The sequence below is a fragment of the Sus scrofa genome, chromosome X, assembly GCF_000003025.6.
Source record: "Sus scrofa isolate TJ Tabasco breed Duroc chromosome X, Sscrofa11.1, whole genome shotgun sequence".
Taxonomy (NCBI): domain Eukaryota; kingdom Metazoa; phylum Chordata; class Mammalia; order Artiodactyla; family Suidae; genus Sus; species Sus scrofa.
This window is the reverse complement of record NC_010461.5, coordinates 28,777,684-28,793,147: the sequence shown is the minus strand read 5'-3', so window position 1 is coordinate 28,793,147 and position 15,464 is coordinate 28,777,684. Positions and strand designations below refer to the sequence as shown.

At 37.4% G+C, this 15,464-nt stretch overlaps 1 protein-coding gene across 14 annotated transcripts in view; it reads left to right on the top strand.

The window, feature by feature from the left end:
- DMD (dystrophin) overlaps nt 1-15,464 on the top strand; it is a 2,622,506-nt gene that overhangs the window by 857,581 nt on the left and 1,749,461 nt on the right. For all 14 annotated transcript variants that reach the window (XM_021079543.1, XM_021079551.1, XM_021079550.1 and 11 more), the window contains 2 exon segments: nt 7,517-7,689; nt 14,574-14,692. In XM_021079543.1, coding sequence (XP_020935202.1) covers nt 7,517-7,689; nt 14,574-14,692 — 292 coding nt within the window.

The following is a 15,464-nucleotide window of genomic DNA, read 5'->3' as shown; positions in this document are numbered from 1 at the left end:
TGAAAAAAACAATTATGAATATGTATATTTCTTGTCAGGATTAAATGAGAGATTATTCATAAAGCACTCAGTACAGTGCACCATTTTCATTAGAGGTGTTTCATACTAGTAACTCTTTTTCTCTACTCATATTTTAAGAATTTGGAGGATAATTGAGATGTCTGGCCTTTTTACTAGCAGAGATTACTTTTTTATAAAAACAGCTTTTTTTTGAGATGTAATTTATATATTATAAATTTACTCATTCTATATGTAAAATTCAAAATATACAAAACTGGTTGAGTTCTGTCTCCCAGGGCTTCTCAAAGTATTTTGAGGAAGAAACAGTCCCCTCCCACCCCCGATCTGGCAAAGATTTTAGGATATTTACAGAGATTTATACACTTATCAATCTAATTTTAGCACATTTCCACTACACTATAAATAAATCTCACTTCCACTTACCATCACTCCCCTCTCCCACCACCCAACTCTAGGTAACCGTTAATCCACTTTCTGTCTCAATATGTCTGCCTTTTTGGGACATTTTGTACTAGTGCAATCATGCAATGTGAATTCTTTTATATCTGGCTTCTTTCACTGAACGTAATCTTTAAGGTACATTCTTATTTGTAGTAGGTATCACTACTTCCTTTAGTAAAGTTGACTTTTAACTTCAATTGTAGATGTGTCCTGCTTGGAGTCAGACAGCATGTAGATCAGAGGTGTACCTTTTCAACTCAGTACCTATATTGTTCTCCCAATTGGCTCCTGTAGCTTTTTATTATAAACACTCTGAACTGGCTCTCCTGTTTCCCAGCAATATGGGAAGAGAGAGAACAACCATAGCAGCTGGCAACAGAAACTAGCTTATAAGATTCTCAAATGAAAGCAGGATTCCTAATTCTGGGCCTTTTTTCATGTAGAATCAAATGGTATCAAATAGAACTATCAAGGCAACATAGGGACCCCTACCAAACTGGCTCCCTTCTGTTGCTCAGTACAACTCAAACTATCTTGAGGAAGGATCAATTTTCCCCATTTTCCATTGTTTATAAATTCCTGAAGCATTAAAAAAATGAAATAAAAAGACACATAAAACCCAAGCTTCTCTTTTATCATTAAGTTCAACAGACAAGTACTCTGTAAAATTTCTGCAGAAGTTTCTAATAGATTATGAATTGCTGTCTTTATCTTATGGCCTGGTAACATATTATTGATGGAGAGACCCCAGCTTGCAAAAAATATTTTGAGTTGCATAGATAGTGGTCCTGACAAAGCCAGCAGGAGGACTTGGGCATGTTCAGAGTCCCAAAAGGCTATTTTAATTGTATTTATCACAAACTGTCTCTCACAGGATCTCACCTTTTCTTATCTCCTCAAAACCCTTTCTAATTCCATCTCAACTCATTGCAGGATAGAGTTTCAAAATCACTCTATCTGATATTTTTTTCATTTATTTATGAGTGTCCTCATTTTTTTATTACTAGCATGTAGAAGGGTTCTCACATCAAGAATACTGGAAGGAATGCTTTTATAATCTTTCCTGTTCTGAGACATCTTGTTCAGTCTTATGTTTTCCATCAATGTCCTTGAATCACCATATCATTGTGATTCCAAAGATCTAGACTCTTCCCAGCCGCTGCCTCCTTATCCCTCTTCTATCACACTGCCCCGTTTTCCTAAAACTAATAAACCACTTTTTAAAAGTCCCTCCTCCTCAATACTCCTCATAACCCAATGAATCCCAAAAGATATTTTCACCAAAAGTATATATTCGCTTTCCTATTAAATAGTCAAAGAAGGCCTTGAATACCAATAAAGATTAAAGGACCTTCTGGCCAACCTAATGTATTATCCAGAGCTATCTGAATAAGAATGACATGAAGAGATTGAAAGGTGTGCATCCTTGGTTCCAGCGTCCCATACTATGTTATTACTAGTGCTGTGGAAGTCTTCTCTCTAAACTTCCAAAAACTCTCAAGTACCAACCTCATTTCTCCTGTAAAAGGTTTTTCCAATTTCCACTTAAATTATTAGCCTGAAATATTATCCCTGTATTGAGGAGTAAGCAGCTTTGAGCAAAACTGTTACAAAGACAGTGTTAGGCATCCTATACTTCCTTCTTTTTAAACTGCAAACCATCCTTTTTTTTTAGGGGGGGTCAACTTGGTTCTGGGAACCAGCTGGCTAACTGTGTTGTTGCTCTCAAAGATCAGGCCCCCATCTCTGCTGGCTAACTTAAAAGAAATACTCAATTCCAGGGCTACTTTACACTAGAATGTTTGTTTGTTTGTTTATAAGATTTATTTATTTATTTTTACTTTTATTTTTTGTCTTTTTAGGGCCACAGGTGTGGCATATGGAAGTTCCCAGGCTAGAGGTCGAATCGGAGCTGTAGCTGCTGGCCTATGCCATGGCCTCAGCAATGCCAGATCCAAGCTACGTTTTCTACTACACCACAGCTCATGGCAACGCTGGGACCCTTAACCCACTGAGCGAGGCCAGGGATCAAACCTGCATGCTCATGGATACTAGCTGAGTTCATTACTGTTGAGCCACAACAGGAGCTCCCTATATTATTTATTATATACACAACATACAAAAAAGGATGGATTTTGCATTGCTGAAAGCACTTACTGTAACCCCCTGCCTACCTAGTGCCTCTGGGCAAGACAGGTCTTGATTTGTGGTCTTTTGCAAGCCTTTCACATGCTACTGTCCTTTTCTTATAAAAAAACTTTTCCTCCCCCTCTTCACTCCTACTGCTCTGTTGTAACTCCTTTTAGTCCCAGAATGGATTCTGGGAAACAGACGCTGAGTTTAGCAGGCAGGATGTTAATTGATGCACACCCAATAAGAGCCTCATTCAGCCCCGTGGAGAACAGGGAGTTAGAATGAGCCTGTAGAGTTGTCCTGAGTGGGACTGAAATGGTTAAGTCTTTATACAATTTCCTTTCATCAGCCAGGGTTGCCCTAGAAGGGATATGACCTTCGGCAACATGCCTTTGCAACTCAAGTAGTTCCTGAGGGGACTCAAGGGTAATGTCTACCTGATGACAGCTGGAGAAACAAGCCCTTCCTTAAAGGAGAATCCTGGTGGTGCAGCTCCATATCTGTCACACATTCTTTTCCCTGTTAACTCCTAGTCATTTTTTAAAATCACTGCTCAAAGACATTTTTTTTTCTTTTTAAAAATAGATACACAGGAGTTATTTTGTGGTGCAGTGGGTTAAGGATCCAGTTTTGTCACTGTGGCAGCTCAAGTTACCGCTATGGTGTGTGTTCAGTCCCTGGCTGGGGAACTTCCATATGCTGCAGGCATGGCCAAAAAACTAAAAAAAAAAAAGGATGTATAGCTGTGTGTATACACACATACACACATTTGTTTAAACTGATTCTTTTTCATACACACTACTATATAACAATGTATAAAATAGATAACCAACAAGGACCTACTGTATAGCACAGGGCACTATACTCAATATTCTGTAATAACCTATAATATAAGAGAATGTAAAAAAAAGAGCATATATATATATATATATATAAAATACACATATGCAGGTATGTATAACTAAATCACTTTACTATACACCTGAAACTCACACAATAATGTAAACAATTTCAATAAAAATTAAATAAAAACAAAAAATGAGTTTCACTAAAAATTTGAAGTGTTTCTGGAATTCTCTGGTGGTGCAGTGGGTTAAGGATCCAATGTTGTCACTGATGTGGCTCGGGTCACTGCTGTGGTATAGGTTTGATCCCTGGCCCAGGAACTTCTACATGCCACTGGCATAGACAAAAAAGTTTTGGGGTGTTTCTAATTTCTCAGGTGATAAAAAGCAGAAGGGAGAAAAAAATTGATTCCTTCTCTCTTAGGGACAGTGAGCCCTGAGCATGGGGAATTTTTCTGCTTTAGGACTCACCTTAGGAGCAGCTCAATGTCTGACTGAGGGTTAAGCCTTAATAAATGTTTTTTTGGTAACTATATTTTATGTAGGAAAAAAAGAACTGATTGTCTCACATTGCCCCTTATTGCTTATTTTTTTCTCAGCAGCATTTGTACCCTAGTAGAAGCAACAGCAATGAGCCTGGGGCTGATAAGCTGAATTAGTGACAAAATGATGCTAAAGGAGTTTTGGATTGAATACCATGTTGTCCTTTAACATTATGTGCATAGAGGGTAGTCTGGCCAAGCATTTCACAAATGAATCACATTCATCACGGGAAGGTTGCCTGATCAGTGCAAATCCATCACCACCCCTGAGCCAGTGTCTGCCGATTCCAAACCCGGTTCACCACAGGACACATAGTACATGTCCCACAGTCTCTGTGCATGGAAGCTGTATATTTTATAACTTTAGAATATGATGAAAAAAATTATATGTCTTACATAACTATTTGACCTATTTATTTCCTAAGCAACTGACTAAGTAAGCAGGTCAGGAAGGAATTAGGAAAACTGGATAATCCACCCCTAAATAATAGATTTAGTTATCAAGGGATAGTGACAAATATATGCAAAGATTTCTCATCTTCAGATCATTACCATGTTTACAAAACATCATCTCAAATCCTTTTCAAGTATTTTAAAGTTAGATGTAATAGTCTATCCTAAAATTTGCATTGAATCTTTCATAAAAGAATGACTAACATTGGAGATATTAAAATATGTATTTTCCCTAAAGGCATTTGTTAACTTCTGCATGGATGAAGAAACAAAATAAAATGTCATATTTAGAATACAATAAATATTCATCATCTGATCAAATGTTGGTAGCATATGAACCTTATATTTCCCGAAAAGGAAGCTCTTGGTGGTAAAAACGAATCACATTTACCTATATGCTTTTTTTAAGTATATGATAAGGGTCTTGACTTCTATTAAAGAGTAGCCTAGTAATTATTCCTTTAATAGAATATGTAGACAGTTTGTTCTATAATGAGGTGTCAGCTGCATTCTTCAAACCTTGAAAATGGATGTCTGCATCAGATGAGTTAGAAGAATGACACTTTGAAATAGAATCTGCTGAATGGCATTTGCACCTGCACACAGCCTAGGAGAGAATCAAATGTCCAGAAACCAATTCATAAAAAATAAAGCCAAGCCTGGCTTTTTTATCTTTCTGCATAGTCTTGGTTTCCACCTCCTTTCCTGGAACGGGGTTGAGGGGGACTTGCCATTGCAGGTCCTGTGTCTCCCTCCTGGCACCGTGCCCTCCTCTGCTGGCTCCAAGACCACCTCCTACTGGCGGAGTCATGTCTCTCATTCCTCATCCATCTTCCACCTTCTCTCCGTGCTCCTTCAGGGGTTCCAGCCTGCCTTTTCTCCTTGCTGATATCACGCAGCTGAGCTAGTGGCAGGGCTTGTACAGGACTCTGATGGATTTCCTACACGGCATCAGAGCGGCCCTCGTCTTCTGTTTCCTTTGCCATCTCCTCACAGCTGTTGCCAGATAATGGGAGGGCTGAAGCCCTGGCGTTTGGTTTCTTTGCCGCCATGCTGTTTGCACTTGACTTCCATCTGATTTTTAACAACGTGGCCAAATTTGTCAAACAAGGCAACTCCGCAGAGGTGACCACAGCTGGCAAGGCAAAAGTAGGAGATTCCAACTGTGATTCCAGAGGTGGCCAGGGGACTGTGTGTTGGGAGGGAGGCTGTGACTTCTCAGTAACAGTGGGAGTTGCTGATGGAGTGGGCCCCCTCACAGCCCTGAGGTAATGCTCCTGAGCCCAGCATCCAAGATGCCACCCTTTGTAACCACTGTAGACATGAAGGCACCTTGAATCTTCTACCTCTTCTCCCCATATATGTCTCATGGACCTGAAGCCCTTTAAGCTCTCTGCCAAAAACAAGCACAAGGGAACAACACGAATACAGCCTTGTGTTCCCCGGTTTCCTCCCACCACCCACCGCAAGAAGCATTTCGTCTCCCCCCACCCACATGCCAGGAAGCATTTCATGCTTCAGGCAGAGTGGCAAGTAAGACAGAAGCTACCACAGGAACACCTGCCCAACCCTAGTCATTTTTGTCTGTATTTAGTGACCTTATTCCTTAGGGAACTTTGCTGAGAATGATTCTTCCAAGATTCTTTTGTTCAAGGAGCACCAGTTCCTTCTTCTTTTTTGAGTCAGGGAGAAAACTCACCTATGCCCTGTCATCTAGGATTGAGTGTGTCCTGGTAACTACAAGTGACATCCCCTTGAAGACCACCCCTTCTTTGGGTAAAAGGACTATTCTAAGACTGTTTTTTGTTTGTTTGTTTTGTTGTATATTTTTTGGTGGCATCTGCAACATGTGGAAGTTCCAGGCCAGGGATTGAACCCTCGCAACAGCAGTGACAACAATGGATCCTTAACCTGCTAGACCATAGGGTACTCCATTCTAAGACTGTTTTAAAGCAAAGCCCATATACTAGCTTACCAGGCCCAAAAGATCCAAAGTACAAAACAATGGTAGCTGGGCAGGCCACAGCAAACTCTTTCTTTCCTGGCCCATCCACCAGCAGGCCAGAGATCCTTGGGCAGCTCAGGAGAGTATGCTTCTAGATGCCAATGCAGGTCCCTCCCAAGAGGAGATAGGCCTTCTGTGTTCACCTCAGGACCTATGCTGTGTGTTTATCTTCAGTGGGATTTTGTAATTCGATAATGTTTTTATACAAAAGCAGCTTCTTAAATGGCACATCCTGTGACCCAAGAGGCCTCATAAATGAGCCAGAGTTCCACATGTTCTGGGCATTTGTAACCTTTATTCTCTTGCATGTGAATCTCTTACCCTGAAAAAAAGCCATAATGAATTAAACTAGGCTAAATAAAAACATACAAAAAACAAGGTGACACATCCACAGCTTTGGGGGATGAATACCCTTTTCCCTTCTTTTGTTGATTTTATTTTGTTTTGTTTTTATTTTAAATAAGAAAACTCATTTCTATTTTCTTTTTTTCATTTTGGTCAGTAAACATAATTTGCATTACTTTAAGTTTTAGTATGAACCTGAGGTTCATCTTACTATATACAATTTGTCCTTTGATTCTTATAACAACCTCATTGTATAGTATAGTCAAGAACCCAGAGACCTAAAAAGGCTAAGTTGCCCAATTAACACAATTTGTCAATAGCAAAGGCAAAGCTTGAACCTAGGCTTTTAAGAAAAGTAAGCTTCTTCTCTTAGTCACTGCACCATTCTTCCTATCCTAAAACTATTAATATATTTTAAGTCCTTGGTTAACAACCAGTCTAACAAGACTTCTCTAGCATATTCATTGAAAGTTAGCAGATGAGCATTTCTAAAAATACAAAATTAATAGTTTATCAGGGAGGAATCCAGGAATGATCTTAAACATATTTAATAAATGGCATATCACAGAAATGAACCAATCAGAATAGACACCTGAGTAGTTAGAATGACCCTCACTACTGATTGACCCTAAAGTTTCCATTATTTTTAGCTGAAGATTAGGGCATACAAGTTTAAGTTTGTGTGTTTCTTGTTCATGCATTTTCTTATGAAATTTTCTTTCTATACCTAGGTCAAAAATGTAATGAAGAATATCATGGCTGGATTGCAACAAACTAACAGTGAAAAGATACTCCTGAGCTGGGTCCGACAATCAACTCGTAATTATCCACAGGTTAATGTCATTAACTTCACCACCAGCTGGTCTGATGGTCTGGCTTTGAATGCTCTCATCCACAGTCATAGGTAAGTACACTAATGAGACATTGAATAATTTAAGTATTGATTTAGAGACTGATATCTTTTTCTCCAGGACGGTTCCAGATCATTTCCCACTATGCAACATGTTATTTATGTTGACCATATTGATTTAATCATCCATTGGAATGCACTGAATAAGAATATCCTGTTTTATGTGGTCTCTTAGTTGTCGAAATATTAAAACTATGGGAGCATGAATGCAGTTACAGTGGGAGTAGGGGATCAACATCTTTGAAATGGAGACTCTGCCAGAAAACTGATGATGGTAATTAATTGTACTACAGCCACTCACATAATATCTGGAAACACTTTTAATGCTGTAGTTGAGGCTTATACTAACCACATTATTTATATGGAAAGACTGGCTCCATTAGTAGTATGAAATAGAAACATTTATCTTATCAGAAACACACTTGATAGCAAATAGCATAAGGTCCTGTGTGTGTGTGTGTGTGTGTGTGTATATAAATATAATATTTTGGTATTAAAAGAGGCTCAGAGCATCTTCAATCAAGGCAAAGAGCAGACCACAATTAATTCTATAACACAGTGCTCAGAATATCAAAAGAAGTAATTGCTCTGGAACGGCAAAGCAATTGCTATAAAGCATGTAAGAGACTTATTTTGTTGATCTTCATAAAAGAAACTCAGTGTGACATAGGGAACCAAAAGTCCTTAACTATTCACACTATTATATTTTCTAAGATAACAAAATAGATGTTTGTTTTTTCTTGTATAAAGAAGCCCAGTAAATGAATTAATAACTATTTAAGAAAGAAAACCACAGTAAATATAGATAATGAATGAATTTCATATATGTTACATATAATATATAAAGGATATATTATATGTATAATACATTTACTCTAAGGAATGCCTTCTTGGTTTCCCTTTTACCCATCTCAATCCCCTGAGTCAAATATATTGCCTTATTAACTGTGTTTGAAATGCCACTGGACTGCATCTTCCCTGATTTTCAATGCAGCTTATCTTTTCTCACTTTGATCTTTCTTTTCTTGACAAGTCTAGTCTACCATATTCCTATGCCAATCCTGCTTGTAAAAGTTTAGAATGTAAATTTTCTTCCCGTTTTACCAGTTCAGGAGCAAACACTCTCTAAATAAGCATCTTTGTCAGGTGTCTTGCTCCAGCTGGGTTTAATTAACCCCATCCAGACTGAGTTTCCAGGTGAATGACTCAGCAACCTGATTTTGGAAAGGAGGCAGGCTCACACTCAATTGGCATGTTAAGCAATGTTAATGCGTTGTTTTTCCTTACTGTGACACGAAGAAAAATATACCACAGCCTCAACTCGGCCAGATGAGAAAAGAGACGTTCATTTTGCATTATAAGTCAGTGTACATTTATGCAGCCGCATTCTTCACAGTAAGGGCTGGAACGTATTGATCTTGCTGTTCATGTACACATTTGCCGATGAACAGAAATATCGAGGATCAGGTGGTTGTATGGTCCTTGTTGGCTCATTAACATTTTCTTTTCAAGTGGAAGAGTTGAATCCTGCAAGCATGTTCACAGTCTACATTTGTTGATATTCTATTTCATGACTTCTGAATATATTTGTAACAGTAAACACATCCAGGTTTCCCTGTCACATCTGTCCCTGACCTACTCTTTATCTCTCCAAATATCTACATTTATATATTCTTCTGTCATATTGGATGAATCATCAGTCACTACCTTTTTTATACAAAACATGGTTACTTTTCAAGAGGTTTCTCACAGTTGATAATGCTCTTTCATGAATCATCTTTTTCTTTTTATCTCTGACAGATGTTCATGTTATTTATCTAAAGAAAAAAGAATGATTGAACTTTCTGTTCCAGGGTGATTGTCATTGGTACACTTAGGAATGTCATGAGGTGTCCTGATTTCAGTAATTGTGAGAGTATATAGAACATAGGGCCGAACTTGATAAAGTACGTAGGAATTGATAGAGAACCTTGCCGAAGATCAGGCTATTCGTGCCTTTATATTTCTTTAAGGCTAAATTTTATCTTAATATGTAGGAAATTAAAAGTATTAAATTAAAACACAAAGTTAACTACAGTGCAGTTAAAAGGAAGCCAGATTCTACTTTTGTGGGAAAACCAAATCATAATTGATTGGAAATATGCTCAAAATATCCAAATAAGTGGCAATAAGTATAAAGGTGCAATTAAATTTTCTCCCTAATTTCTTATTTTAATTTATTACCATAGAAGTAGCATAGCATATGGTTTAAAAAAGGAAAGATATTAGAGAGGAAGGCAAAGGATGAAAAGAAAATTTGTCTCCTTATCCCAGCCGTACCCAGTGACATGGCACATCTTAGAAGTTGTCACTGTCAGAAAATTATTTTATTCTTTCTGATAGTTTTCATAATTATATATATTTATTTATTTTTTATTTTTTAAACTTTATTTTATTTTTGACCACACCTGCTGCATGTGGAAGTTCCCGGACCAGGGATTGAACCCATAGCACAGCAGCAACCCAGGCTGCTGCAGTGACAATGCCATATCCTTAACCTGCTGTACGACAAAGAAACTCATATATTTATTTCTTGATTAATTCATTTCTGACAGTAGATGGATTTATTCCTCAATATGAAGCCTACGAATATTACTTTTCATCCCCATCTATTTCCTGTTTTCTTTTTTCTTTCTTTCTTTCTTTTTTTTTTTTTTTGCTTTTTAGGGCCACACCTCTGGCATATGGAAGTTCCCAGGCTAGGGGTCGAATAGGAGCTACGCTTGCCTGCCTATGCCTCAGCTACAGCAAAGCCAGAAACAAGCCGCATCTGTTACCTACACCACAGCTCACGGCAATGCCAGATTTTTAACCTACTAAAAGAGGCCAGGGATCGAACCCACGTCCTCCTGGATACTAGTTAGATTTGTTTCCGCTGAGCCACAATGGGAACTCGCTATTTCCTATATTCATTACTATGTTATAATCATGTTATTCTTATAATTATTGCCTGTATGACTTTAAATGACAGCAGTATACATTTCTTCATCAATTTAGACAAGATCTGTTGACCATCTGAAATGAAGGATGAGGAAGTTATCACCATTTTGTTTACTTCTTCCTCTCCTCTCCATCTTCAATTCTGTATTATAGTATTATTCTTGCATCTACAATGTTTGCAACATTTTTATCTCTTTTTAAAGGTGTTCTTGGCTTGAATCTATACATTGAAAATGCATTAGTGTTATTTTATAAATGTAATTAACCTTAGGATAAAGTAATGGAAGTTAATGTTTCTGAGCAATTATTATTTTGTAGGCACTATTCTAAGTAAAATAGCCCCATCTATTTCTTATGACATACTTAATATCCTTGTCCCCATTTCACAAATTGGGAATCTGAGGCACAAAGATGTTATATCATTTATTTGAGACCATTTGGCTATGTCAACCTAAATAAGAGATAAGCCAAGGCAAACTCAAATTACCAGAAATTGAACTTATTTGAGAATAGCAGAGGGCTTGCAATTTGGGAAACACATGCTGTAGCAAGTTACATGTGAGTCCCTCAGGCTTAGGGCAGGCCGTGTGCATGGGCAAGGAGCACAAAGAGGGGCCAGTCCAGCCAGAGTGCAATCAGTAAGTTCATAGGCTTGAGGATGGGGAGAGAATTCTAGGTGGATATTCATTAGCTGGGAGATAGGTAAGGTGTGGTCTTCTGTAAAACAGTCATTTATAGAAAATCAGGCTCTCCATTCTTAAGTTCCATTCTTCTTAGGATGTGTGTATGAAATTCTCTATTTTATATCCTCCAGTTCCAGTTTGGACTGAAATCTTTCCACAGCTAATATGTGGTAGAGCCAGCATATGAGTTCATAGAGGACTCTGCTTATCTACTAGGCTATGTTGTCTCATTCAGTATGTCAGTTTCCTCAAAAGATTGGTAATCTTTGGTTGCATATTCTTATTTATAAGTTATGTTCTAGGCTAGCATGGGGAAGTATGTGGCTTTCCTCTTCAGTTGGTTAGTTTTACACTTCTTTATGCATGTGAAAAACAGTTATATAAAATATTAATTAATGATGAATTTTAAAGATGGAAAACTTTTTATTAGATTTTTGTTACTACTAGAATAGACCTCAAAGGCCATTCAGTATACCTTCTTTTTAAAATAACACTGAAGCTCAGATAGATTGCATGTCTTAGATTAACTCCTCACCCAGGTTATTAGCGGCTTAGGAGAAGATGAAGGAGATGAAGGGAAAAGGGCTTAAATGTGGAAGCAATCCTATTTTTATTTATTTATTTGTTTGTTTGTTTGTTTGTTTTGTCTTTTAAGGGCCACACCCACAGGATATGGAGGTTCCTAGGCTAAGGATCAAATCAAAGTTATAGCTGTCGGCCTACACCACAGCTCACGACAATGCTGGATCCTTAACCCACTGACTGAGGCCAGGGATCAAACCCATGTCCTCATGGAAACTAGTCGGGTTCATTAACCACTGAGCCATGATGGGAACTCCTTTTTCTTTTTTTTTTTAGCAATCTTATTTTTAAGTCATACTCATTTAACCTTATTTACTAATCTCTGTAGGTGAGAAACTAGTTTCCCACATTCTGCCACCTATATTCTTTTCCACTTCCATTACTGAGAGATGGAAAAATGAATATGGGGCAGAGGTTGCATAGTAAAATTAAAACTTCATTAAAATAGTCTAGAATTTAACTTTTATTTCTTATAGTTTTTCTACTATAATAAACGGGTCCCAATTTATACATATTTTAGGTTCTAGTAAATTACTAGCTATTTTTGGTAACTTGGAGTGTATAGGGAAGATTAGATTTACTAAGAAATGCACAAAATTGTGGTGAACTAAACAGGGTAGAAACAAGTAAAAGGAAATGAGAGTCAAAGGAGACAAAGTTATACCTTTATTTGTGATTACAGTTTTAGAGAATAACATCTAAGCCCATCCTTGTAACATATTCTCTTGCAGAGCATGAGTTCTTAAACAAGAGTCCATTGATGGACCCAAGCAGCCTAAAACTCTATGTAATTCTTTTTAAAAATATGGACAGGTATTCTGTATGGGTACATGTTTCATGGCACTCTTTGGATTCTCAAAGGTAGCTGTGATCCAGGAAAGGTGAAGAACCACTTAACTAATGGCTACCAGTATTGTTGGAATAAATTGTAATTCATTAACAGCCAGGACCTTTTGCAAAGCCACCCCAATCCCTGCTCCTAACCGTACCTCCCACCACTCAATACTAGAAATTTCCTAGTGGAGCCAGGCCTGTGAGGTCTTGACTGAGCACATTCTGCTCTTTCCTTCCCTAAGGACTTTGATTCTCTAATATCCAAAGAACTTACAATTCTATTCTCAAGCACTTTTCTTAAATCTAAACCCAAACTAAAGACTCCCTTAAGCTCAAAAAACTTCCTTTGCCTTCTCAGACTTTAGAAAACCTTATATATTATTATCTGTGTTTATTGCTGTTAGAATGTAACTTAGGATGTATGCATTTTTTTCCTTATTAGATTTGAAATCCTTGTAGGATGAGAACTGCCTCTTATACACCTCTATGTTTTTTCTGTTATCAAGTAAAATGATATTCATGTAGTATGTTCTCATCCATTCTTTGATGTAGCCAGTAAATATTTAAGCCCCTCCTATGTCTAAGGCTGGGTTTCTAGAAGTGAACAAACCTGGCAAAAATAGTTCTATGTTCTGCATTCAAGTGGGGAAGGTAGATACATAGGTAAGATTAATTAAATGTATAACATGTTAAATAGTAGTAAATTCTAATGAGAAAAATATAAAGCATTTAAGAGGGATAGGAAGTTAGTATGTGTAAGTTTAATTTTGGGGCAGGCAGTTTTAGATGGAAGAAGGGCAGGGAAGGACTCATCAATAATGTGACTTTTAAGTAAAGATCCAAAGGAAGTGGAGGAGTGAGCCATGTCGCTGTCTGGGGTAAGACAATTCCAGGCATAGGGAACAGCAAGTCCAAATGCAGGAAATTATCTAGTCTATTTGAGGAATAAGAGGAGGGAGGCAAGAAATAAAATCAGAGAGTTAATGGGGAGCCAGGTCATATGAGACCTTGTAGGTCACAGTTCAATCAGTGAATTTTACTCCCCCGATAGCAGGGATTTGAGAAGGTTATGATGAAACATTTTATCAGATCACTCTAACAACTCTGCTGAGAATAAATTAACAAGGTCAAGGCTGAGAGTAGGGGAGCAGTTAGGAAGCTAATGCAGTCTATGCCAGCTAAAATGGTGTGGATTACAGTGATAGCAGCAAGCAGTCAAATTCTAGATATGTTTCCAACTAAGTGTTGTATGAGAGTGAACCAGTCATCAAAGTTGATGCTACCATTTCTCTACTGAGCACCTACAAGTTTGACATTGTCATTGATTATTGAGGAAGGGAAAAGTATAAGCAAAGTAGGTGGGTTGAGATAGTGGGATGGGGATGAATATCAGAAGCTCAGTTTTGGATGCTTGAGTCTTGTGATGACTCTTATGTAGAGATACTGAGTAAGCAGATGGATCTAGAATCTGGAGTTTAGGCAAGAGGTGTGGGCTAGGCTTATTGAATTGGAAGATACTAGTAAATGGCTGGTAATAAGATCCATGAGATGGGATGAGATTAACATATTTTTTTGTTTGTTTCTAGGATAAGATAGAATAAATTCTTTTTTTTTTGGAGGATTTTCATTTAAAATTGTGACTAGTTTAATTGAGAAATGTTATTGAGGGGTAATGAAGAGGAACATTCAACTCCTAAGGAATATGGGCATGTGTTGTCAGTCAAAAATCAGAATCAAAGTGAGTCTCATGAAACATTTTAAATTGAATTATATTTGTCTTTATATTTGTGTGTGTTTTAGGCCAGACCTGTTTGATTGGAATAGTGTGGTTTGCCAGCAGTCAGCCACACAACGACTGGAACATGCATTCAACATCGCCAAGTATCAGTTAGGCATAGAGAAACTACTGGATCCTGAAGGTTAGTGCATTTTGGGACTACCACTGTTTTTAGTATAGTTTAATGTTTATCCTCTTAGACTTAACATTTCCACAAACTAAGCACAAAATAGAAATTCTGCATCATGTGTTTTTCTGTATTCCAGCTATATTTAAAATGTTGTCTTCCTGAAATATATTATGAATTTTCATATATGATTTTAGTTCTCAAAATACCAATGTCTAAAACTAAAATGTTAAACTTTAGAAAAGAAATCTAAGCTTTTAGAATGTATATGCCTCGTGGATGAAGTATACTGCATTTAGAGTACATTGACTCCACACAATTATAAACAAGTTCATGTTTTGCTTATTTTACCAAGAGATTTGATAGATTAATCAGCTATAATTAATTAGCTACTCTTGCCGGTTTCATTCATACACTCTATAAAAGGTAACATTGCTTATTGTTTAAATCAGGAAGTCTATTTCTGGTGCTGATTCTATTGTAATTTGCCACTCTGGGGAAGTCCTCCATTGAATGGTTATGCATTTTCTGCTTCTTCAGTTGAGAGGCAGTACCGTATTTATATTTTTATAAATATACTTAAGTAAATGTCATTCTTATCTCTGGTGCTGCATGGTCATATCTTACAAACACACGGATTAGAGAGATAATGATTCCTGATCTCTACATTTCTTCTAGCCTATGAGGCACTTTTTTTTGTTTGTCAACTTCTTTGAAATTGCAGACTATATTCTCAGTTTCTTGAGGCTTTACCACACTCTAAACCCAGAAGTTGGAGAAGCAGTAT